Source organism: Aythya fuligula, chromosome Z (genome assembly GCF_009819795.1).
Source record: "Aythya fuligula isolate bAytFul2 chromosome Z, bAytFul2.pri, whole genome shotgun sequence".
Lineage (NCBI taxonomy): Eukaryota > Metazoa > Chordata > Aves > Anseriformes > Anatidae > Aythya > Aythya fuligula.
In genome coordinates, this window is record NC_045593.1 from 12,806,151 (window position 1) to 12,829,795 (window position 23,645).

General features: G+C 38.8%; 1 protein-coding gene across 1 annotated transcript in view; it reads right to left on the reverse strand.

The window, feature by feature from the left end:
• Positions 1-379: 379 nt before the first annotated feature.
• NADK2 (NAD kinase 2, mitochondrial) overlaps positions 380-23,645 on the reverse strand; it is a 33,032-nt gene continuing 9,766 nt past the window's right edge. The window contains exons 2-12 of the mRNA XM_032205568.1: positions 18,567-18,655; positions 18,127-18,215; positions 16,889-16,970; positions 15,483-15,566; positions 12,155-12,291; positions 10,352-10,430; positions 7,913-8,056; positions 6,300-6,355; positions 6,160-6,213; positions 5,589-5,712; positions 380-3,182 (exon numbers count right to left, since the gene is read on the reverse strand). Coding sequence (XP_032061459.1) covers positions 3,044-3,182; positions 5,589-5,712; positions 6,160-6,213; positions 6,300-6,355; positions 7,913-8,056; positions 10,352-10,430; positions 12,155-12,291; positions 15,483-15,566; positions 16,889-16,970; positions 18,127-18,215; positions 18,567-18,655 — 1,077 coding nt within the window. The 3' untranslated portion in view covers positions 380-3,043. The remainder of the gene's footprint in view (positions 3,183-5,588; positions 5,713-6,159; positions 6,214-6,299; positions 6,356-7,912; positions 8,057-10,351; positions 10,431-12,154; positions 12,292-15,482; positions 15,567-16,888; positions 16,971-18,126; positions 18,216-18,566; positions 18,656-23,645) is intronic.

Genomic DNA, 23,645 nt, shown 5'->3' on the forward strand with positions numbered 1-23,645 from the left:
GCTTTAACTAGGAGGAACAGTCTAGAACGTGTTTTCTGAAGTACTAGCTAGGTTCAGTGGTGGAAGAAGACAAGTGTCTCTACTGCAGGTTTATTGGATGTGATGGCAGGTGCAGCAGACACAATTCATGTCCTCTGGGTAAGGCACAGCACTGACCTTTACCTGACTGAAAAAGTTATTTGTTAACCCCAAGAAATCAATACCAAGAATTCCCACATAGATAATCCTTTCTATTTTATCTATTGAAATAAAACATGAGGACACAGGAACCACTATAAAAAAAAAGAAACAACCCCGCTCCTAGTAAATGAAAGAAAGCTGAGCACATTAAACATTTCAAAAAAAAAAAAAAGGGACAGCTTCAAGCATCTATTAAATTTTTAATTTTATTACATAATGTATAAACAAAAAAAAAGGCAAAGAATGACAGGTTTAGTTTAGCAGAACACAGAATTGTGGACTGGCACTAAATAAAGCCACCGTGGATTTGATTCAGTGGGTAGGAGGTGCAGAGTTCAGTGCCAGTCCAGGCAGATTAAGTCAGTGTTACACCAATACTCAGTCCTGTCACAGAACACTGTCTACCAGGTAAGTTGTCTGTACTGCATTCCTTCATAATAAAGGATTTTACAGTTCTTTAATTAAAAAAGGTAGCTGCTTACTGATTATCTATTATAGATCTCTGACCCTTCCCAGTTATTTAAATCAAGCATTCACCAGTAAATGCTTTAACAGATACACAATTAATTACAGACAAAACCAGTAGAGGCCACTCATGAGTAGGTCAGGTTTCCATTTTGCTATGTAACGGTTAGGAACTTAACTGTGAAATTTAAGCTCTGAATCAGGTTGTACTTCGGGTCTGCAGGACTTGAACACATTGCCTTTTTAGTATTAGCATTCAGAATAAGGAATGGCAGTTATCTTTATGAGCATCATAACCAACTCAGGCTAATCAGTCTCCTTTAAAACATTACAGAACAAATGTCTGAATAAGTAGGGGCAGGATCTCTGCTGTAAATTTTTCTGTGCAGGTATTCAGGGACTCTCTGAATACCTAAATACTTAACACCAAATAAACCTCTGACCTAACAGTTACTGGTAAAGTCCAAGGAAGTCATAAATTAACATTACTGGCATTATTTTTTGAGTCTTAACAGCAAATTGACTAGCATACTAGACAAGATACACGTACGCCATCCTCAACTAGCTATAGAGGGATCAGGAATAACTACAACACCTTAGTCTCTGTGCAGCCAACATTATAAAGAATATTTTGCATCTTCAAATTTGGGCAAATTTTGCAGACTATTTCAGACATTTTGAGTTTTACTCTGATAGTTCCTGAACTTGACAAGTTTTCAAAGAATATTTGGTTACTTTACTTTTCCCCTTCTGGTCTGCAGTCCTGATAACTCACATAGATATTACAAATAAATCAATCTATGGCACACTTAAAGGGTGAAATGTGCACAAAACAGTGATAGCTTATTTTTAAAAAGTTTCAGCAGAATCAGATTTCTCCTAGAACTGAATGGAATGGTCAAACCCATTTCTTCTAAGTTCTGCTTCTGAGTGAATACAAAAACTTAAGTAGTGTAAGGGAAAAATCCTTTATCCACTTTTTACATTCGTAGAGCTAAGTTTATTTGTGAGTGGCAATAAATACACTGATTGGCCACATCCCCATTGAACCTGAGAACATCTGTTACAGAAGTCTCTTCATTCAGAAGTAGTTTGAAGAAAACTCACTTTTGGAAATAGGTTTTTCCTAGTAGACAGGAAGAAAAACATCTGTTTCAAGTCATGTACCGGAAGAGGTACTACATCCCCACTGTAGGAATCTTCATTTTGTCAAATTCTGCCCTCATCTATGCGTTAATCAGCACAGACTTCCAAGGGCAAAGTTCACAGTTTCTCTAAAACAGTATCTAAAAAAGTCACTTCCTCTTCTACAATCAGTTGCTTATATAACATACATAATCAGAGGCATATAAAATTAAGTTGCCAATTAAGTATCAGTAAAATTCAGCATAGGATTGGAAAACTAAACTTTCTGGGGAAGTTAATGAGGAACCACATAGGTATTAGTTTATGCTCCAGCTACTAGCACCCAGCACATCTCATTTTTCCGTAGTTATAAAGGAACTCGGAAGCTAAAATTCCAAATCATTTAACTTTAGGCCCTCATCTTTCTTCATGATAGCTACCTACATAACATTGCTGTGACTGAACACCTGCCAGCCAGCTTGTCCATTCAGGGAAGGAGTATGTCTTAACTTCAACACATTTTCTGTGTTTTTTGTATTTATTAAAGGGCTAAAGAACAGCCTTCAGTTTCAAGTCCCTCTCTACCCAAAAGTTAAGAGCAAAGGTAAGAGCTACCTCACTGAATTTGTGAAAAGAGCTTCTAGAAATTAAACCGGACTTTTACCTTTGATGTAAATCTACAAAGTAGAAAAAAATACTGGAAGAGCCAAAAAATTTGTCATGAATTGTATGAAACTACAAAGTTGTAAAATTTTTGAAAAGCATACAAAAGGTTTGCATTTCCATTTCTTATGCCAACATCAGAAATTACCAAAATCTATATATCCTTGCATCAAATCACTACATTTTGACAGTCAGCTTTTCTACAAAAGTAGATGTGTGAAGGTGTTTAGTTTTTTAATCTCCCACACTTATTAAAAAAACTGTACATCTGAATATTTAATGCTACCGACAATATTTGAACCCATCCTACCTATGTTTTAAAAAGATGTTCTCTCATGTTTGTCTTACAGGTTAAAAAATGTCAATTTTCACTGAAGTTAGAGGTAAGACCTCAGATACATTTCTTTTATACCAGATGCAAAAAGAGCTTAAATGTCAGGCTTTTAAGATTTCCCCAACCCAAGGAATGAAAAGCATCCCAAGCTTCCTCCAAATGCTCTTGCATCCAAAAAAGCCAACTTCCAACTTAATGCAGCATTATGATGTGCTGTCTATCTCCAGGGGTTCTCTCTGGATCCAGAGTTGCTTCAGCAGAAGACACTAGGGTCCTTCATTCTTCTAGCAGAACAGTACACAGTGCGTCCTCCGTATCGATCAATATGGAAGCTATCGCCCCATCATTGAACTCAAACGATGTTCCTCCATCTACAACCATACATGCATCCCAACAACGGGAACGAACACAGACTCTGCCAAAATAATCACAAAATAGCCGGTAAGCAAGGTGTGTCACACAATAACTTAGCTGAACAAAGAGACTGGTTCTTGAATGCTTCTTTGCATGGATCAGTAAATGCTTAATCACGTAGAAGTATACTTAAGAATTTAGCGTTTAGAATTTAGTACTAGGATCCCTGAATCTGTCAGTGCTTTGTATAGACAGAGCAGAGCCCAGAGAGGACCAAAGGACCTGTTCAAATGCAGCCTGTTACTACAGGAGTCAGAGGACAGCTTATATGCATAGTAACGAAAATTGAAATTTAGCTACATTTTTAAACAAAGCTCCTGGTGATACCGCTTAGTGATTTGCTTGGAAACAGTTCTACATTAATTTAGCATGATTCTAATGCATGGCCTTCATGTTAAGAAGAACATGCAGTTTCAACTAGCAAGCTGAAATTCAAGTAATTTAGATATTACTGTGTACGATTTTGCTGTATGAATCATTCAGAGAAGAGAAAGTAACTTCAAACACAAAGCTGAAGGCCAGAATGCTTGCTGCACAACATTGTAATTAGGTAGGGCAGCAATTTCCTGTCAATATTAGAGTGTAACTAGCATGTGTTTAGCCTAATGGAAAAATCCTGCATATAATTTCAAGGCAGCTATTCTACGACTGGTCAAGACAGAATAAAGCTACTAGTGATCTTCCTCTTCACTCATCATTAAAAGTGAAATTAACTCAACTGTCAGAACGTATCCTTTCAAATATGTAGGAAGTGAGAACAGTAGTAAATATGGAGTTCTCCAAACTTTTTTTTTTTTTTTTTTTTTTTTTTACTTTGCTAGATGGGAACTCACAGATTTCAGAAAAGCTGCGGACTGCAATCTCACATGAATGTGCTTGACTGTTCAGGACTTAGGCCTTGGTCTAGATAATCTCCTGATCTCTAAGATTTAATCATCAATTACTCCAGTGACTTAAATTTTCATGAAGACACATTTTTCACAAAGATGAAAAACTTGGAAGCATGGCCACAGCGTCAGAGCTTAATGGGTCTGTGCATCAGTACAACACAGCCAAGTCTGAACAATGCAGAAGAACCTGGAGGCACATTTTACTCCTCCATTTCACTGTGCAACTAAAGAAAGAACAGAAAAGGCAAGATCTCTAGCACCAAGAGCTAAAGACCAGCTGTGACCAAAAGCAAAAACTACTTCAAGAAGAAAAAATGGGCAGATACCCCTTTTGGGTACACAGACATTTGTTGCTCCAATACAGTTTTTATAGTATTTCCCATGCTGATGACTATTTTAAATAAAGACGGGGCTTAAACTGTAGCATCCCCAGATGATAATCCAGTTCTTTGTTCCTATTCTAACCTCTCTTCTTACAGTCTCTTAAGATTTACTCAACCTGGAGATCTCCCAGATCAAAATGACTAAGAAGCAGTAAACACTTAAAGACATGACTTGCACAGAGTGAGCCTCAAATATAGTAATAATTAGTCCCAGTAGACAGATTTCTTTTATTACTGGGTCATAAAGTGTTGCAACACTGATGTGGCTCAAAAAGGAGGCGTCTCCAAGTCAAGGCTCCTTTAAACATTTGTTTTGACATAAAAGGTTGAATTAGCATTTTGTTAATACTGAGACACTGTATTGTTCTCAACACAGTTAATCTGAACATACAATTAACAGTTGCATGTGTTTGTATTTACTTAATTGTGGTGAGCTCCACAAAAAGAGTCCCAAATTAAAATGACTGAATTAGAGAATAGTTTAGTTTGGAAGTGCATCTAATCCTTCAACTCAAAGCAGGCCTTACTTCAAAGACAGATTAGGTTGTGTAGGGCCTTGCCCAGTCAGGTTTTGACCATCTCCAAGGACAGCAACCTATTCTACTGCCTGACCTCTGATTCTCACTGAAAAATATTTGCTGATGTTCTATGGGACTGTTATATCCTACTGATCATGGCTGTTGCCACCTCCTCTTTTGCTCTGAAGAGAGTCTGTCTCCTCTGTAACCTGAAGACAGCAGCTGGATTTCCCCTGCTTAGTCTTGTCTTTTCCAGGCTAAACAAAAATACATTTTGACTCTCTCCCTCATACACCATGTGTTTCAGCCCCCCAGAAATCTCAGGGGCCTCTTCCTGAATTCACTCCAGTTTGTCAATGCCTGTCTCGTAGTGGGGGAAATGGCATACACCCAAAGCTGGGCACAGTGTGATTCTTTTACTCTCTAAGTTTGTGCATGGATCAAATGTTGCAAAAGCATAATCCAGCTTGGAAACATTTTCTTCCTGTTCTTACAAGAATACTCAAGCCCCTCAAAACACAAACTGGTAGTTGAAACATTTCAAGTGAAACTCCTGTGTTACTTCAACAAATTATACAATGAAAAAACTCTTCAGACTCCTACAGCCAACACTTACTTTGAAGAGAAGCCACGCTGCCGACTGCTTGAGAAAACTCTGTTTACAATCGGTTCTCGAATACTGAAAAACATCTTTGGTTCTTCTGGACTATACAGCAGGGAGTCATTGTAATCATTTGTTACTGTGAACAGAAATCAGACATTAAGGTTTTTTGGTTGTTTTTTTTTTTAGAGAAAGTTCGTTATTTTCAGAAACACACATTTCTCCAGGAAAGAGCAGTTTGCCAAATGCTTAATAGCCTTCATCTCTGAGATGATACAATTTTACCAAAGGTTCCTTTCAGTTCTATTGCATGACTAACATTCACCAACTCTCTTCGGGTGACTAAATGCTGTTTAAAATCTTAGGAGAATTGAAATTCTCTTGAAGATCTACACATGGAAGTCTAAATTAGTGCTTTAATATCAAAGGTGAGAAGCATTTCAACAAATGTTCCTAAATAATGTTTGTAAGACTAATATTGCAAGAGCACTAAAATAGTGGAAGCAGTATTGAGTAGTAGAGTACAATCAAAAATGAACTAGTCAGACTTACGATACCTTAAAGAAGTATAGAGTTTTTCACTAACCTTTCTGTATTAGTTCTGTGTTCAGTGGCGTATTCAAGCTTCCATGCTTTTTAGCTGTTGAGCCAAGAGAAAGAAAGAGCCCCCATTAGATAGGAGTATCTTTCTGTAAACTTAGCCAGTAATGACACGTGTTCACTCACCGATATTAAGGACCTCTTCAACAGCTTGATTTGCTACCTTGTTAATATTATAGGACCTAGACAGAGAAGTAGAAGTCTTGTTTGCTAAGCAATACAATTGAGGGTGGGGAACAAAAAAAAACCTACCTTGCATACAGATAAAGGACTAAGTTCCAGACAAAGAAAAAAAAAAAAAAAGAATGCTGTGAAGTCTGAGTAGATAGCAGTCTCCCTCCTGGGACCAGGTTCAGAAGGGATTTAGGTTCTAACTGCAGCCCCTGTGCAGTAGTACTGTGAATGTCTCGGTTGCACAGTTCTCAGTGGAGCTTACAATCCTCAGTCAGCACTTCTGTCGTGGTAGTAGAACACCTCAGACTGCAACAGACATCCACTATACACATAATAGACTATAGATGTGCCAAGGATGTTTGTCCAGGGCTACTCCCCTTACACTTACTGCCTACCTGCAAACCTGAATAAAGGCACAGGAGAAACTGAGATGCAGTCTGAAGTTATTCTCTCCCCTAACTAGTTAACAACCTTTTGTACGAATTTTGGCAGCTGAAGAAGGACTTGGACATTTAAATGCCTCTCAGGGTGAGGAGGACTGAAACCCCAGCAGGGCCCCTAAACCACAGACTAAAGATCACCCAGCAAGCTTGGTGTTTAGAGAGGTTCAGGAGCAGACACCAATTGCAGCAGTAAAAATAGGCAATCCTGGAATTTGGTCTCTGGTTCTGAGACTGCTCAGTGCAGAACATACAATAAGCAAATGAAATGCCTAAGAACAGCTTTGAACCAAGGCTGTACATTTCCAAGGTACTGAACACTAGGAAAGTTCTCCTAGCAATCTGAGAGTTTCATCCTTGGCAGCCTCCAAGACCAAGTTATGCCGACTGAATACAAGATTCTGAATTACAATGAAAAGTAAAGTCCAGTAACCATGGCTACAGCATGAATATTCACTTTTGAATTTCATTAAAAGCTTCAGTTTTAGTCCATCTTAGCCTGCCACATAAATCCAGGGCCTGTTATACAACTTTAAATGATAAGGATAGCCAGATTTCCAAATGAAAGAGGCTCTCACTTCCTACACATCTGAGAAAACTAAATTGATTAGACTTGTCTGTAGTATTGAAGCTTGTTTAAACTGCAGTTAAGAAAATCTACCCCTTTGATTAAGCTAGTACAGCTCTGGTTAGATATACTCTTCTGCACTTAAGGGCAATATTTTGGCAAAGAGACTCCCTTTTCATTTAAGTTTGAAAGAGAAGCTTGGAAGAAGAATGGAAAATAGATGTGCCAGAGAACACTTAATACTATTTCCAAGTATGTTTTCCAATTTTCATTAAAGCTTAGATTTTTATAATGGCTTTTTGAACTGTTTCATCTAAACATTTTAACCAACAAGACTAGTTCAGAGAACCCCTGGACATGCCCTGCCAACCAGTCAGAGCAGGTCTTTCCATCACCACTCCCAAGCCCTCATCTCTACATGGGGTGTGCAAGCTCCTTCACCAAAGTTACAGTTAAGGTAAAAGAGAAACTCAGTTTGGACAAAATGCTTCAGCAAAATAGGTGCATCTAGCTTATCTAAAATAGTATTTTGTATCAAAGCAGCATCATGTACTTACCATGCTTTTGATCCTGTTCCAGTGCACACATTGAGTCCTGAACTCTTCTGTTTTTCCCAAGGACCATCATCAACTGATATTTCATAATAGGAGGCCCTATGAAGCGAGAATTTAAAACTGGGTTTGCAGGACTTAAAGTTCTCCCTGAATAAGACAGAACACACAGCCTTATCAGGCACATGAAAATTTAGAGGGGGGTAGTTTCAAATCTGGATGGCAATTTCACAAGCATTGTACAGTGTTTCTGATTTGGCAGCCACTTTTGATACGCTGTTTTACGGTGGTTTTTATAATGGACAAAAAAAAAGTGATTTGTAGCATTAAGTTTTAGGCATTTTTTTTCAGCTACTTTTCATATTAAGTTCTGTGTGAAGAACTCTGTGGTTCATCTGGGAATAACTTTGCATACAAGCAGGGTTTGCTGGAGTTACAAATGAAACTACAAAATACATTACCTTCCTTGCATAATTGTTGAACTACTGCATAAGCTGTGCTTATGCTGTGACTGGGTCTCAAAATTACATCAGGGAACACTAAGATGTAAGAAATTCCAGCATCAGTAAGTAATAACATGGCTTCAAGCTGAATTCTTGATCACTTCAATAATTAAAAATCCACTGTGATTCTTCAGGAACAGTTTTAGTTTTACAACAGTCAGCAGGCTTACGTTTCCTTCCAAGGTAAATTCTTCCTAAAACTCAGATGTAGTAAGTCTTGGGGCACAATCATCATTGTGCATGGTATTATTTATCAGGGGATTCCTAATCTTAGGCTTGTTGCAACCAGAAAGCCTCTCTCCCATAAGCTTCAGAACATCCAGACATACATTTATGAACTACAGTTATTGATGTTTATAGTGCCTAATACAAACAGTATATAGTCCTCAGGTAAATGGATACCCTCTTAGAAACACATGTTCACTGTGTTCAGCATGACTGAACTTCACCCTTCTTAATAAAACGAGCTTAGTGAGTTATCCTTTGGTGATGAAGATTTTGGTCTGGACAGACTAAGAATACAATGGTGTTAAACAGTGATTTAACACTCTTGGTGATAAAGAGCATTGTGTGCACCCTTGAGAAGATGAGAAGATAAGAGAACTGAAAGCAAATTAAGGACACAGATGCACACCTTGATTCAATTTAAGACTTTCTTTTTAAACAAACTAGGTGGTGTTTTTTGTTCCCTTCGCCTTCCCTGATTTCTTAACTGGCATGAAGAATAAGCCCTTGGAAGATGCACCTAGAGTTATTTTGTTTCTTTATACAGTATACATGTATTTGAGCCTTAAAAACATGATCCATCTGCGTGACATCATTATTGAAGTCTTCAAGTTCTATTACCACAAAATGTGTTACTAGAGATTTGTTCCTACTCGCATTGTGTTCCACATAGTTTCTAAAATATACAGGAACTAAAGAGCACAATGTATTTGTGGCATTCAGAAGCAGAGGACTACTGTAAAGTGTTGGAAAGGAGCTTTGTGTTCCTCTATCACTGCATGTTAAATAAATCTTTTAGAATCTTAAAAAACTATATTTGAGTTAGAAGAGAGCAAAATTTGTATCTGTTTGAGACTAATTCCTTCTGCCAGTCTGAGGCTGCAGTCCAGATGGAAGATAAAGCACTCATGGAACATATATACTGTTTCCAGCAGCAATCACAGTGTCCCAGGCACTGTACAAACACAAGAAGATGTTACACACTAAAGTTTAAAAAAAAAAGACAGACAGTGTAAAGGGAGAGGGAATATAAAATACAAGTAAAAGTTTGGCCAAGTCCTGATCAAGAATCATGTTTTAATTCCTTTCCCACAGCCCCAGTCACATTTCCCCACATTCTTCTTGCTATCATTTGGCTAACAGAAATGCATTCATCTTCAGGACAGAAAGGATAGTCGTAAAGGTATCTTGCATAATGCAGTACCAGTATATGATACAAACTGTTTTCTTTAAATAAGGAAGTGTCAGACATTTTCCTGAAACAACACAGTTTCAGACAAAAGTAGGCTTATACCTTTGCCTCTAATGACAGAGAGGCAGAAAGGAGAAGTTATTAGTATTTCAGTTTGGTCACGCTAGACTTATAGAAAGAAGAGATGCAGAATTTTGAAGATTTTGAAATCTTCAGTCCATGGTAAAGATAGTAATTGAAGGTATTTGATTAGATAAGAACTAGTCAGGTATGGAGTAAAACAACAAAGAGAAAATAACAGCCAGAAATAATGAAGGATGGAATGGCCACATTGGAAAACAGAGTAACAAAAATAAACATTACTGCACTTAATCTCTGAACACACACTTTGTAACCAGCAACAATCCCATCAGTCTTATTCATGGTCTAGAACAAAGACGTCTCAACAGTGATTGCCCATTGCAGTGCCATAAAAAGAAATGAAGTTAATTGTGTCCTGCTGCAACAAAAAATAATTACACATACCTGGATGAAAGAGATTCCCCAATGAAGACTTCATTGAGTGCTCTCACAGGTAAAAGATGTGGACCAGAGATGTCAGATCCTGCAGATATTGAATAGAGCAGTGTTAAATCAAAGCTCAAAAATGCAAATTTTCAAAACCAACTCATCACTCATTGGGGGACACACTTTGCTGCCTTGTTTTGCATTCTAGATGTTGGTTCTCAGTGTTCAGTTTTCTTCAATGACCCACTTTTTCAACTGAAAAGTCTGTATCCAGTTACAGTTCTTTACTGGAGACTACAAGTATTTGAACCAAAGTCATTTTCAGATATTGCTTTCCCTGAAAACTCATGGGCAACTACACGGATGTCTCTTCTAGAACTCACTCACAGTGACTTAACAGATGTTCTGAATCAAGTTCAAAGAGCTAGACTTTATATTGCAGGTAATTAAAGGGGGCTAACAAATTGTTCATGTTGATCAGGACCTCTCAGTGAGGAAATGCAGAGCCAGACAAGTTAAGCACAGACTCTTGCATAGGCTGCACCGATGGGCTGAGGCCAGCTGTATGAAGTTCAACAAGGCCAAATGCCGGGTCCTGCACTTGGGGTGCAACAACCCCAAGCAGAGCTACAGGCTGGGAGAGGAGTGGTTGGAGAGCTGCCAGGCAGAGAAGGACCTGGGAGTGATGGTGGATAGTCAGCTGAATATGAGCCAGCAGTGTACTCAGGTGGCCAAGAAGGCCAACAGCATCCTGGCTTGCATAAGAAACAGTGTGGCCAGCAGGGCTAGGGAGGTGATCGTCCCCCTGTACTCAGCTCTGGTGAGGCCGCACCTCGAGTACTGTGTTCAGTTTTGGGCCCCTCGCTACAAGAAGGACATCGAGGTGCTTGAGCGGGTGCAGAGAAGGGAGACGAAGTGGTGAGGGGCCTGGAGAACAAGTCCTACGAGGAGCGGCTGAGGGAGCTGGGCTTGTTCAGCCTGGAGAAAAGGAGGCTCAGGGGTGGCCTTATTGCTCTTTACAGATACCTTAAAGGAGGCTGCAGCGAGGTGGGGGTTGGTCTGTTCTCCCACGTGCCTGGTGACAGGACGAGGGGGAATGGGCTTAAGTCGAGCCAGGGGAGTTTTAGGTTGGATCTTAGGAAGAACTTCTTTACCGAAAGGGTTGTTAGACACTGGAACAGGCTGCCCAGGGAAGTGGTGGAGTCACCATCCCTGGAAGTCTTTACAAGACGTTTAGATGTAGAGCTTAGGGATATGGTTTAGTGGGGACTGTTAGCGTTAGGTCAGAGGTTGGACTCGATGATCTTGAGGTCTCTTCCAACCTAGAAATCCTGTGATTCTGTGATCTTCAGTACACCATAAAGAGAACAACTGAAGGTGTTTAATGACTTAGGAATTACCCACTGACATATTCTTATTTCTCTTTTCTCATTTGCTTGCAGGCAGAGTGACAGTTTTTCAATTGTGAGCTAATCTACCTCAAATTCACCAGATGCTAAGAGTCCTCATATGCAATCTCCCCCCCACACATGCATTTGTTGTGGACCAGTTGGATACACGGTAAATTGTTCCTGTGGTAACCCCAAGTGTCTAAGGTAACCCCAAGAGACCATTTAATAACAAGCTCAGGTATTCTGCCAACAGGTAATACTATTTCAAGATAGTTATATAAGTTGTTTATATTGAAAAGTAGTTCTAAATGTATAGTCCAGAATAAACATATAGAAACAGACAATATTCCCTTCTGAAAAAAAAAATCTACTTCCTATTCAAAGTTATCATAGCAAAGTGATTATATTCTTGTGATGGACCTGAACCTACTTTGATCCTGGAATCTTTCATTTATGTGAGCTCTGCTGTGTTGCTCTTGGCTTAGCTGCTGTTCATGTAAATCTACAGGCACAGGGTTAATACCAGTTCCTTCAAGATACAGTCGGATTCTTTGTCGCCACTGCCACCTAAGAGAGGAGAAAAGTTTGTGTCAGTATTCAAAATATTTACTATAGAATTAGGTAGGATCAGATTGTCTTGAAGACACAAGAGTTTCACTGGTTCATTTTCAAAGCAGAGCATCTTAAGATTAAAAGTTAAATATATTCAAGGACATATTTCAAGTTTTATAGCTTCCACTATCACTTCTGTATTTATAAAGTTAATCATCCCCAAAAGTAAATACATTTATTTGTTAGCTGATGTTTTTTGTGTGTAAAATAAGATGACATTGACCAAAAGATGTCTGCAAATGTTACATTATACATAATAACATTTATTTTTTTAGAAATGTGATTCTGTCTTATGAATTCATGACTGATACAATGCATTTGAGAGCAACAAGCTCACAGGAATTTATATTCATATAAATACCTTATAATGAATATATTTGTATTAATACTTGCTCTACTTTCTCTAACACTTTGCTTATATTCATAGATGTCCAGAAAAGCAGCTCTATCCATCCCTTTATTCATAAGCCCTATAATCATCCTCTAATTTTAATGATCTCTCCTGGCTTGGGAGCTTTAGGGTGCTTAAGAGTACTTAAGATGGAGAAAGAAGTATATAAAAGGCATGCTGTTACGTCATTCAGATTTTTATGTTTTTTTTCCTAGAAATCAATTCCTTTTTCCTCTTATAATTTAGAGATTACATAAAACAAGATAGAAATAGTAGTTTTGATTCAGAAAGCAAATCACAAGGAAGCAAATCACATCTTTTCCCAGTTCATGCTGTTGGTATTTGGATGACAGTAGCCCGCTTACATATTTCCTGAAAATTACACCAAGGAAAACTCAGGCCTTATAAAAATATATTACTAGTTTTTCCTCATTGTCTCCTGAATTAAGACAACATCTCAACTTTGCAGTAACTTTAGCCTTCAAACCTATACAATAAGTTCCCTCAACCTTTTCTGAATTAACACAACTCTTTTTCATGCACCTGCAAGTGCAAAATTTTCTAGAAATTCTGGGGTCATTTTCCCATCAGCTTTAAGTTGTTCTTCCCCTTCTGAAATAAAAATAATGAAATCTACATATAATGCACCATCTGAAGCATTACCACTGTTGGATAAAGAGGAAAAACTATTCTGTACATCTTTCTTATGACTTGTGTCTATACAACCTTGCATTTGATTTTTCTGCAACACTGACATTAATTTGCATTCAGTTTGCAATCAGTACAATATGAGGTGTTTTCCTGAGAAACAGTGACCTGTCACTGTCCATCCTATGTTCATGCACCTGAGTTGCTAATCAGTAACTGCAATACTCTGTGCTTGACTTCAGTGTCTCTGCACTGAACAGCAAACCATTTATTTCAATATGCCTCAAAATTTGTTTGGATTCTAATCCTCTCTTCCAGTGTTTTTACAGTTCATGCCAATCTGACTTTTAATATATGTATATATATTAAAGTCTCTTTACTCTCTTCATCCCAAGAAGGGATGAAAGGATGACCTCAAACCCAGAGGTCATAATTCTAGAGCCTTGCCAAACACATCCTTAGAAAAATTATCTATCTACCCTTAACTTTTAAGTATGGCTTTAGGTAGTCAGGCAAACAGCTTGCAGTGGATATCATTACATTAGCTTCCTCAGAATATTCATGCTAGAACAAGGCAGAAATCCTATAAAATTATAAAAAGGTAGCCTACTATTGCATCTCTATTCTGAGATCCTGTTACACTGTTTACCATCATAAAAAGAAACAAGGGCAGTTTGACATTGCATGTTTTTCATAAATCAGTGAGGTTAGTTGTTACATGGAAAAACAAGGTAAGTGCTTACACAGATTCTTCCACTAAAATGACTTCCACAAAGGTCATGGATAAGGACAAGGAAAGAAGAAAAATGTTCATTTCCAGTCTTGAGCACCTCACCATCCTAATGGTACTCTAAGCCAACAGAAATTCTTTCAGACAAGTCGATCCAGTTATCCTCCTATTAAAAAGATTGCTTAGGCCCAAATAAATCTGAGAACTGCCAAGTCAAACACCCACTCAGGTCTTTGCTTAAGAACATCAGTTTCAAGTCACACTTATTCTGAAAAAATAAAGGAAAGAAAGATCCTTTCTGTTTCACTCTGGTGAGGCTTAAGCTCCCTAAGAGCAGTAACAGGAGCATCAGCAACAAAAATTTAACATGGCATCCAACAAAACATTACAAGTGGTTAGAGTATCAAGGGAGTTTACCTGTGTTAGCACTACTAGGTTTAACCAAACTACTTAGCAAGATCACAAGTTAAATCTGCTGTTTTCTAAGCCCGGGAATATTTGATTTCAAACTACTTTCTCATTTAGTAAAGCTACTGAAACCCACTGAGTTAGTTATAATCAATCCTGCTGAATGTATTCACCTCATTCTGTAATTATTTTATGTGGCACAAATACAACAACAAGCTACAAATCAAATATGCTATAAGTATGAACAATAACAACAAAAAAAAGCAACTGCAATGTATTTTAATGGGAATAACTTACTTCTGTTGTTTGTTTGCCATCACAGAAGTATCTTAGAGTGTTAATACAACACAGAACAATGGTTTGTTTTTAAATAAGAGTTTATGAAAAACTGTACTCTAGGTTGTCCTTTAAAATTCAGCTTGCTTCCTCCTTAGTTTAAGTAAGATCATTATTTTGAGAGTATCTAGTATTGAAAGCATCAAGCTACCTTCATCATAAATAAAAGCTTTTCCCAACACTACTCTGGTAATAAAATTTAAGCCATTCTGCCTTAATCACTACAACCATCTGCATCAAACTGACCACTTCCTAATAGTACAGACTTCATTAGCTTCTATTAGTATGGCCCATCACTGTACTACAAACGGTTAAGAGTGTTAAAATCTGTAAACCAATACATCTTTTACAAGACTACAGTTCCTCATTTATGCATATGCTAATTCATAAAATAAATCAATTATTGAAGGTCACACCAAAAGCAGTTTTTCCAGGAACTTGTTATCAGCTTTATCCTTTGTGGTCCCAGCCCCTCTCTCAACCACAAATGCATTTCTCAACATAGTAAACATTAAAGACAATTACTTGAGGCATTAAGATTTTACTAAGCACCATCTGCTTCTTATGGATCACATATTATTATGCATTTTCCAATCAACATGTTTTGTAAAACCAAAGATCACTGAATCGTACCTGAACTCACCACGATAAAGCTTCTGTAGTGCTTCAGGAAATGAGTGTGTGTATCTTACAGGCAAACACAGGTGACCCTCCGATCTGGAAGCAAACAGGAGTAAGGATGATGAAAAAGTACACTATTTTGGTCCCCCCAAAAAAACAACACAAAAAACAAGCAAGCTCTTTCAGTTACCCAAAGCAAAGCTAGGCTTTTGACCTTTATGATCCCATACTATTTTTACATACATGGTACATTAGCAACAATACCCATCTTTCAGCTCCTGTGATGTACATGTGAGACATCAGGATCTTTCTTCCACTTTTCCCCTAAGAAATAGTTGTTCAGCAGGTCAACCCACAAGAATACACAGGTACTAATATAGCACCTGTCACCATAGTTCTAGGCAAAGAATTCAAGCTTAATAAACCCTGCAAGTTAGAAAGAGTATTTTCCATTTACATATAAGTTGGTGATACCGAGACAGGTAGGTGACATGCCTAAGATCAAAAGAATCTCACGTCAAAGCCAGAAGACTAAACACTGCTCCCCTTTCATGAGTGATATTTGATAACTTGAAGGCACTTGTTATTTGAACCCTGTTATTCAGGCTTGATACTGTTGAATATCTGTTCACAGCATTTGAAAAGTTTTGGAAAAGGAATATGGTATGGAAAGAATTAAAACTTTTTGGCCACTGCTTTCTTATCTGCTAAGATTTGATTAACTGGAAATATCAGATGCAAAAATCTAAATCTGGAAATCTCGTCAGACAGAGCCTTGGTGAATTTTGAGTTTTTAGTTGCCATCCATTTGAAGGTTATACCAACCAGGCAGTACTAATACACTGTATCCACCTGCCCAAATCAATCTTATCGCTAGGTGAATGGGAGTTTATAAGAGGACAACTAAATGCCATTAAGTGGCTGAGGAGACGGTGTCCTCTAAGTTCTGGAACGGTTTACCCAACAAAATCAGAACAAATTTAATTTGTTCATACCCTAACAGATTTCCAGTAGGGTTCATCTTCATAAAGAAATTAAGTTTCTGAATGTTCAGATAGCACATTTAGTTGCTTTTGTTAAGAAAGTCCCTTTTCCAGTCACTAGTCTATACTACCATCTCCAGCCACAAGCTACTGCTCAGTAATAAACCTAGCTCCAAGTACAGCTGCATTAACATGAAAACAGCTGTGGCAGTTGAATACATCAGTGCTTATCCAATGCTACCTAATGTCCTCACAGATGAGGGGGGACAACTCGTGGAAACTTTTGTAATAAAACAACAGGTTCACTTGGTATCTACAATCTACTAAGACAGGCATTTGTTACCAGATGCCACAGGCATGCCACATGCATCATGAAAACAGATGCATATTATGCCTGACATTAAACATTGTATCTCTTTCCCAAACAGTTTTTACCTTTCAGGATCAGTATTTACTCCAATAACTGGTTTAAATTTATCAAAGACCTTACTGGCTGCCAACAACATTGTGCCATCACCTACACAAAAAGCAAAACAAAGAATATTAGTTTCTCTTCTCATTATAATATTCCAAACAAAATAGTTTCACATATATCGCAGTACAACTGTTAACACGCTTCTGTGTCAACAACTGAACAGGTAAGTGGCACAAAAATAAAACGGGACCAGAAAACTGCTGACACCTTTTAAAGCAGAGTAATGACAACTGAATTCAAGATAATAAATGTGCCTGGAAAAAGTATTACTTATTGGACAGCTATACTTGCCCTGGCAACTGAATTTGGCAGAAGCAAGTTTGGAAAGACATTTATGGAGCTTTCTGTTATGTTTATCAGCTGGTAAGAGAAATTATACATTCACACCTCACTTTAGTCTCTAACCTTGAGGATTTCATTGAAATCTGTAACAGTATTATTGGATGCTTCAGGCATGAACACATCCCCTTTGACCTATTCTGAGTAGTAACCAATAACTGAGGGAAAAGTGGACCAGTATGGAGAAGACAATGGCAGGGCAGCATTCAAGCCTACTGCCATGAATGGCTGAACATTAAGTGAGAACACAGCAATGCACTGTAGTATTTGCAGCAAGTCACAAAAATAAAACTGAATGAAGTGCTGCAATCTGATGTTAAAAGGAATCAATCAGGTTAGCTGCTCTGTTGGTTTGTCTAATAAGCTCTAAGGAGTGGCACAGGCTGCTCAGAAGTTGCACATTTCTACCTGTGCCACCAATTCCAGATATGCTGCAATGAAAGCGAGCGAAAAAGTTTGGGAAGGGGGACAAAAAGCAAGTATGTTAGTCTCCAACTCATGTTCCTAACAGAGTAGGGTTTAGGGCTACTCATAATCATATAAAAGCAAATGTTTTATCCTCTTTAGTTGAAAATTACAGTAAATTCCACAATTTCCACCATTTTGCACAAGATAATAGCAAACTTTTCCTAAGTGGCCATACATTGCCATTCACTTCCTAGTGCTACAAATTTCAGATATGAGAGGAAGAAAGGATAGCCACAACCACTGAATTTTGTCATATTTTCTGACACTTTTATCAGCCATTTATTTTCAAGATGTGCACATCTCCAGATGCTTCACAGCCTGCAAAACTTATTTGAAAAACATATCTATGAAAACATACTGAAACGTATACCTCCTTTCCATAAAGTCATACCTCCTGCTGATATAACAGCATCTGCCCACCGAACTGTCTCTTCATTATATTCTCGACGTTTAACAAGACGGACTTCTATCCTCTCGTTCCTATAAAGTGCAGGAAAAAGCCTGAATGTGTCCTATATTGTTCCTTGTCACATCCTTCTGAAAAACTAACATGTAATTAAGGACTAAGTACAATTGTATTTGGTTTCTAAGCATTCGATGCTCACACAAACCTTTTAAACCTTTTCCATTTGTTTTCAAGACAGCAATGAAATGTGTTAGCTGAACTGTGCAAGTTCACATTTGTTTCAGGAATAACCGTCCATCTGCATCATCCTGTTTTAAGTATTCCATTTTATTAGGGCTTGTCACACAAAGCTTTCTTCCATTATTTTATACAATCCATGGATATTTGCACTGTTTCTGAAATTCTTAACATCTGTATATTCTTACCGTAAACTGTCTACAACATGCTCCACATTTTTTGTATGAATGCGGTGCCGCTCCAATAGACCAGCGTAATTAGATCCCTTCAAGGCAAGCTGTAAGACAGAAAGCGAAATAGTTAATCATTACATTAAGTACTCTTGGTTGATATAAACAGACGCTATTTAAAAACTATGTGTTTTATCTCAACATAAAGATGTCTGGTTTTATAAGCATCCCATTAGTTACATCTCTATATACATACTGGTCAGCTTACATTCACTTGTTGGAGTAGTTACACAGCCACAGCATCAACCTCTTGAGGGCTCTACACAAACATACAAACAAATATACCACACTGACTTCTATGCCACAGCAGACACTTTGCTTTCCCTGAATTCACTAAGTAAATTTAAACTCTAAGTAAATCTACATCAAACAGCTTAACTAACTACATTCCTCCACCACGTGATGAAAATACTCAAATAGTTTGCAAGTTACCTGAAGAGTTCTAAACTTTGTGCTATAGAGAAAGAGAACAGAAAAAGCAACATGAATGATAATTAAAACATGCATCTTTGAATACTTAGAGCATTAACCTTCAAATTGTATTTGAGCTTAAGTGGAAGCTTGCCAAGTGGTAACAAAGGTAACAGTTCCCTTGCATCAAAACAAAACAAAACAAAAAAGACCCCCAAAACTTAACGTCAAGCCACGTACTGCCTGCAGTATCGCTCCCTGGATGATAGACCACATTTTTCAGATCTGTATCAATAATTTAGCAGTTGCATTCTGGCACCATTTTTCTTGTTCTTCTTGGAAACAAAATAATTTAAATAGAGGGCACTCTTTAGACACCTGTCAGTTCGTATGGGTAAGGCTTAAATGAGCAGGCAGGTAGGTAAGATTTCCACCTGATTATTAGACTTTTTGCAACAGGCTTCTGTCCAAGTCTCAGTCACCAACTTTATATATCCACTCTTCTCCTCACTTATTTAGTCTGTTCACGTGGTGCTGGTACTGCCAAATACATGTCAGTGTGCAGATTAACCCCAATTTGGAAGCAGAAGAAAGAACAAAAAAGGATGATATTAAGTGCAAGGAGTTGATAAATACATTCCTAATGAAGGAGATCCTGTTTGGAGCAGTAGGCTAGGCTAGATCACCTCCTGAGACTCCTTGTAACCTGAATTATTCTATGATTATACTGTCATTGGTTCCTTTTCCCATTCAGTAAAAACCAACCTACCAGTGCAGAAGCAAAAGTTCTCCTAGAGTAAAGAAATTTGTCAGTGCCAGAAGCTTTGAATGGGCACTTCCAGCAATTTATTCATGTGCCTTTATGCAAGGCTGCACATCCTTCCAGGACTAAGTGGTGCCAGACAGCCGCATCTAATCCTATTTCCGTACAGATTCCCACACCACAGAGCCCTGCAGTGAAGGGGAGAGGACTGGCACGACACGACAACACCAGTTAACTGCAATCCAATACCCAACAAATGCTGTCTTTCTTCATCTGACACCTATCAATGTCAAGAAATCCAACCATGAGCTAAGCACAAAGATCAGTGCTGAAAAAGTTACAGAGAAGAATGGGATTGGCTGTTCTAGAACTGCATCTCCACTGGTCTCACAGCTGGGCTCAAGAAACCTCCAACAGAAAGAGCTCCCAGACTTTGCCCGGCTGCCATCAACAGCACTACAGGCAGGCAGCAGGAGTAGCTGCCAGTTGTGCTTGGTCACAAGCAAAGATAAAGCCTGTGGGTAACCAGTACACATCTCCACTGAGCTCTCAGGTCATCCCAGCGAAGCTCATTAGCAATGGTTCGCTGGGATGCAGGGTGTTCTGTCCCGCTGATTGTCTCACACATTGACCTCTCCTTTCTACTCCCAGCTGCAATACTGGCACACTCCCGCACACCTCTTTCAACGGCTCGGTGCTGCACTGGGAAGCTGAATGGTGCCAGGGTGGGTAGGGAAAGAGTACGTAAGGCTACGGCCAGTCGCAGTGCTGCCCACTGCTGGGCTGGTTCTCAACCTCATGCTAGCCAGTGAGTCTGGAAAGAAGGCAGGAAGTAAGAGTATTTGCCACCCACAGACAACATCTGCCCCTGTGCACCACAGGTCTCGTTTGCTAGAACTGGGACTTTCAATTGCCTTCCTGGAGAACAAATTGACCTTGCTTTACTACCAGAAAGGATGAGAAATCCACAGCAAATAACCACTGCACTCAAAAAATCAACAGGGTTACTAAATCAGGGCTCTCGTTCATGCCTCCTCTGGAAATATCTGCTGTGAATAAAATACTGCCACCAACAAGCACCTGACGTGCAGACTGTTGCTGCAGCACTCGTTTTTTCAGGCTGCTATTTCCACGAGCTATTACTTCCCCACACAAAGCACAGCCTCCATCTTGCAATTTTATTTACCCCATTTATTTGCCAAATTTGTCTGCAAACTACTTTTCAGCTTAGTCCAAGAGAGCTTTTATCTCAGAACAATGACAAAGCAGCGAATCTTTGCATGACCATTTGTAGGCATTTTTTCTCCCAACATCAGTGCCGAGTCATCAGATCGCATTTCTCTGTTATTACTAACAAGGAGAGAGTTGAGTAATTTCATTGCTGAGGAACAAAGTCTCTTCTCTAATTTACATTTGTCTTAGATGTAATAAATTATTATTTCATCAACAGCTTCAGGATGCAGAAGGAATGCTCATCAAGTAAGATACTGGTATCCTGATGACTGGCTGAAAATTTCCAGGATAAAGAACAGGTATCAGATGTGTGAAGGTCTCCTCTTTGAATCCAACTCCAACAAGTAAGCAAGTATCACTAAGCTACAAGACAAATGGAAAGTTAAAGCCTTTAAATGGCTAAGCTACATCTGTGGGGCTGATGAATCTTCCTAATTTGCAAAAGACCCTAGAGATTAGAAGTCTGCCTGTCTGGTTTCATCCCTCTAGCTCAGAGATCAGTAACTCAGAAGTTCATTCACCTGAGATCTCACAGTCACAGCCTGCCTGAGCCTAACCACAGTGAAGTGCATCAAACATGAGTGTTAGTAATCAGCTGCTTTTCAGGTAATGACTCCAAATAAGCATCCAAATAAGCCCTGTGGTCTGAGGTCACAGAATCACAGAACAGCTGAGGCAGGACAGGACCTCTGGAGGCCATCTGGTGCAGCCTCCCTGTTCAAGCAGGGCCACCTGCAGCCAGTGCCCAGATGCCCTTAGCACATCTCCACCACCTCTGGTCCAACTGCCCCCAGGCTCAGTCACACCTCAGGGGAAGGAGCGTTCCTCAGCATTCAGACAGAGCCTCCTGTGCCCATCCACACCAACGGCCTCTTGCTCTACCTCACACCAGGATCCCAGTGCCACACTAAGCGATCACCAATGTATGCTACTTCTTAGAAGATCTCTGTGATGCTGAGGAAGCTCTGATTTACAGCTGCCACAGCACTCCTTCCACAAGAAAGGACTCTGGCAGACCACTCAGCTTTCAAAATCCAGCAGCAAGTGTCACGGCCTCCCTACTTACATGGAAGTAACCAGACATGGGTGAAGGGAATTCACTGTCTCCCTCAAAGCCTCCTCTGCGATAGCTAACTCTGCAACTACAGCCAAAAAGGGCAAATCTTCAAATTGCTGTCACTAGGAAAAACAATTTGAAAGCATTCGAGCATTATCTGCCTCCACAACCACCTTGCAAGCAAGGCAAAAGGTGGCTGCAGTGACTGAGCACAGTGCACAAACACTCACCTGACTTTTAAGGGGAAAAAGCATGTATTAATCTTTACTATTTACATTGTTCAATGTTCAGATAGCTGAGTACATAAAAGACAAGGCAATGACAACTGCAGCTGTAATTTTAGGATCTGAGGGCACAGAATGTCTTACAGATAGCTTTATACTAAATATTGACATTCTTGGCTAAAACATGAGAAAACATAAAACTATTATCACAGCCCAGTGTTGAGTGTGTTAGGTATCGCAAGCTGTGTGGAGGAGCAATCTGATAAAAGCATCAAGTCTAAGTGAAGAAAAATTGACTTATACCAAACGCCTAATAACACCTACAAAAGTGACTTTGTAAAAGGATCTTTCTTCAGGCTTATTTAAAAAATCCTCATTAATACTCAAATGAAGAGAAACAACAGAGCTCTGACATTTTACAGAAAAACGTTTTCATCCAAAGTAATCGTTGTATCTCATTTTACCACTAACTTCTTTGCATGGAATAAGCTGGTTTGATTCATGAAACAGAAGAAAATTAAACAAAAAAACTAAGTATCACAGAGTCATAGTATATACTCCTGCAAAAAAAAAAAAAAAAAGCAAAATAAAAAACATTACGAAGAACGTTAAGACATACCTACCAGTATAAGAAGTAAGTCACAAAACATTTAAATTTCCAGATACAAACTTCCAGTGATAACACTTTCAGAAACTGCCAAACTGAAGACTGACTTTCCGGATTTCCAGACAGGCTGGAAAATAAAATGCTAGTCCTACAGAGCTCAGGATCTTCATGCTGGGACAGGCTTGGAATTTATGTTGAAAATGTAAAAACCTATGTGAGGGGGTCACACACAGGCCTGCAGTCCGGTGCAGCAGGTTAAATAATTTTGCCAGTAATGGCAAAAGAAACTGAAAGTACCAATGAAAAGAAGTTATGGACAATAACACAGGAAATGTAATGCTTACCTAGTCTTACTTGCTAAGGCTACCAAACAGGAACAAGATGTTCCTTATTCCTGTGAGGAGAGCAAGGGCAAAACACACAAGAAGCATGGCTTAGAGCATAAGGATATTCAGCTAAGGGCGGTATCATCAGAAGTACAAAAAAAAACAGAAGTATTCATGGAGTGAGAAGAAGCAAGTACAACTGTACACCTGTTAATCTGACTTCTACAGCATGCAAAATTGAAAAATAAAATGCTAGAATAAAAACATGAGAGCTACTCTAAATGAAAGCGCACTAGTGTATGAAAACAGTGACAAAACAGCCAAAAATACCTTCAGGCCTGATGTTAGTAGTGTTCTTAAACACCACAGCAGAGATGCAGTGCACGCTTCCAAAAGACCTTGCATTGGAGAACACA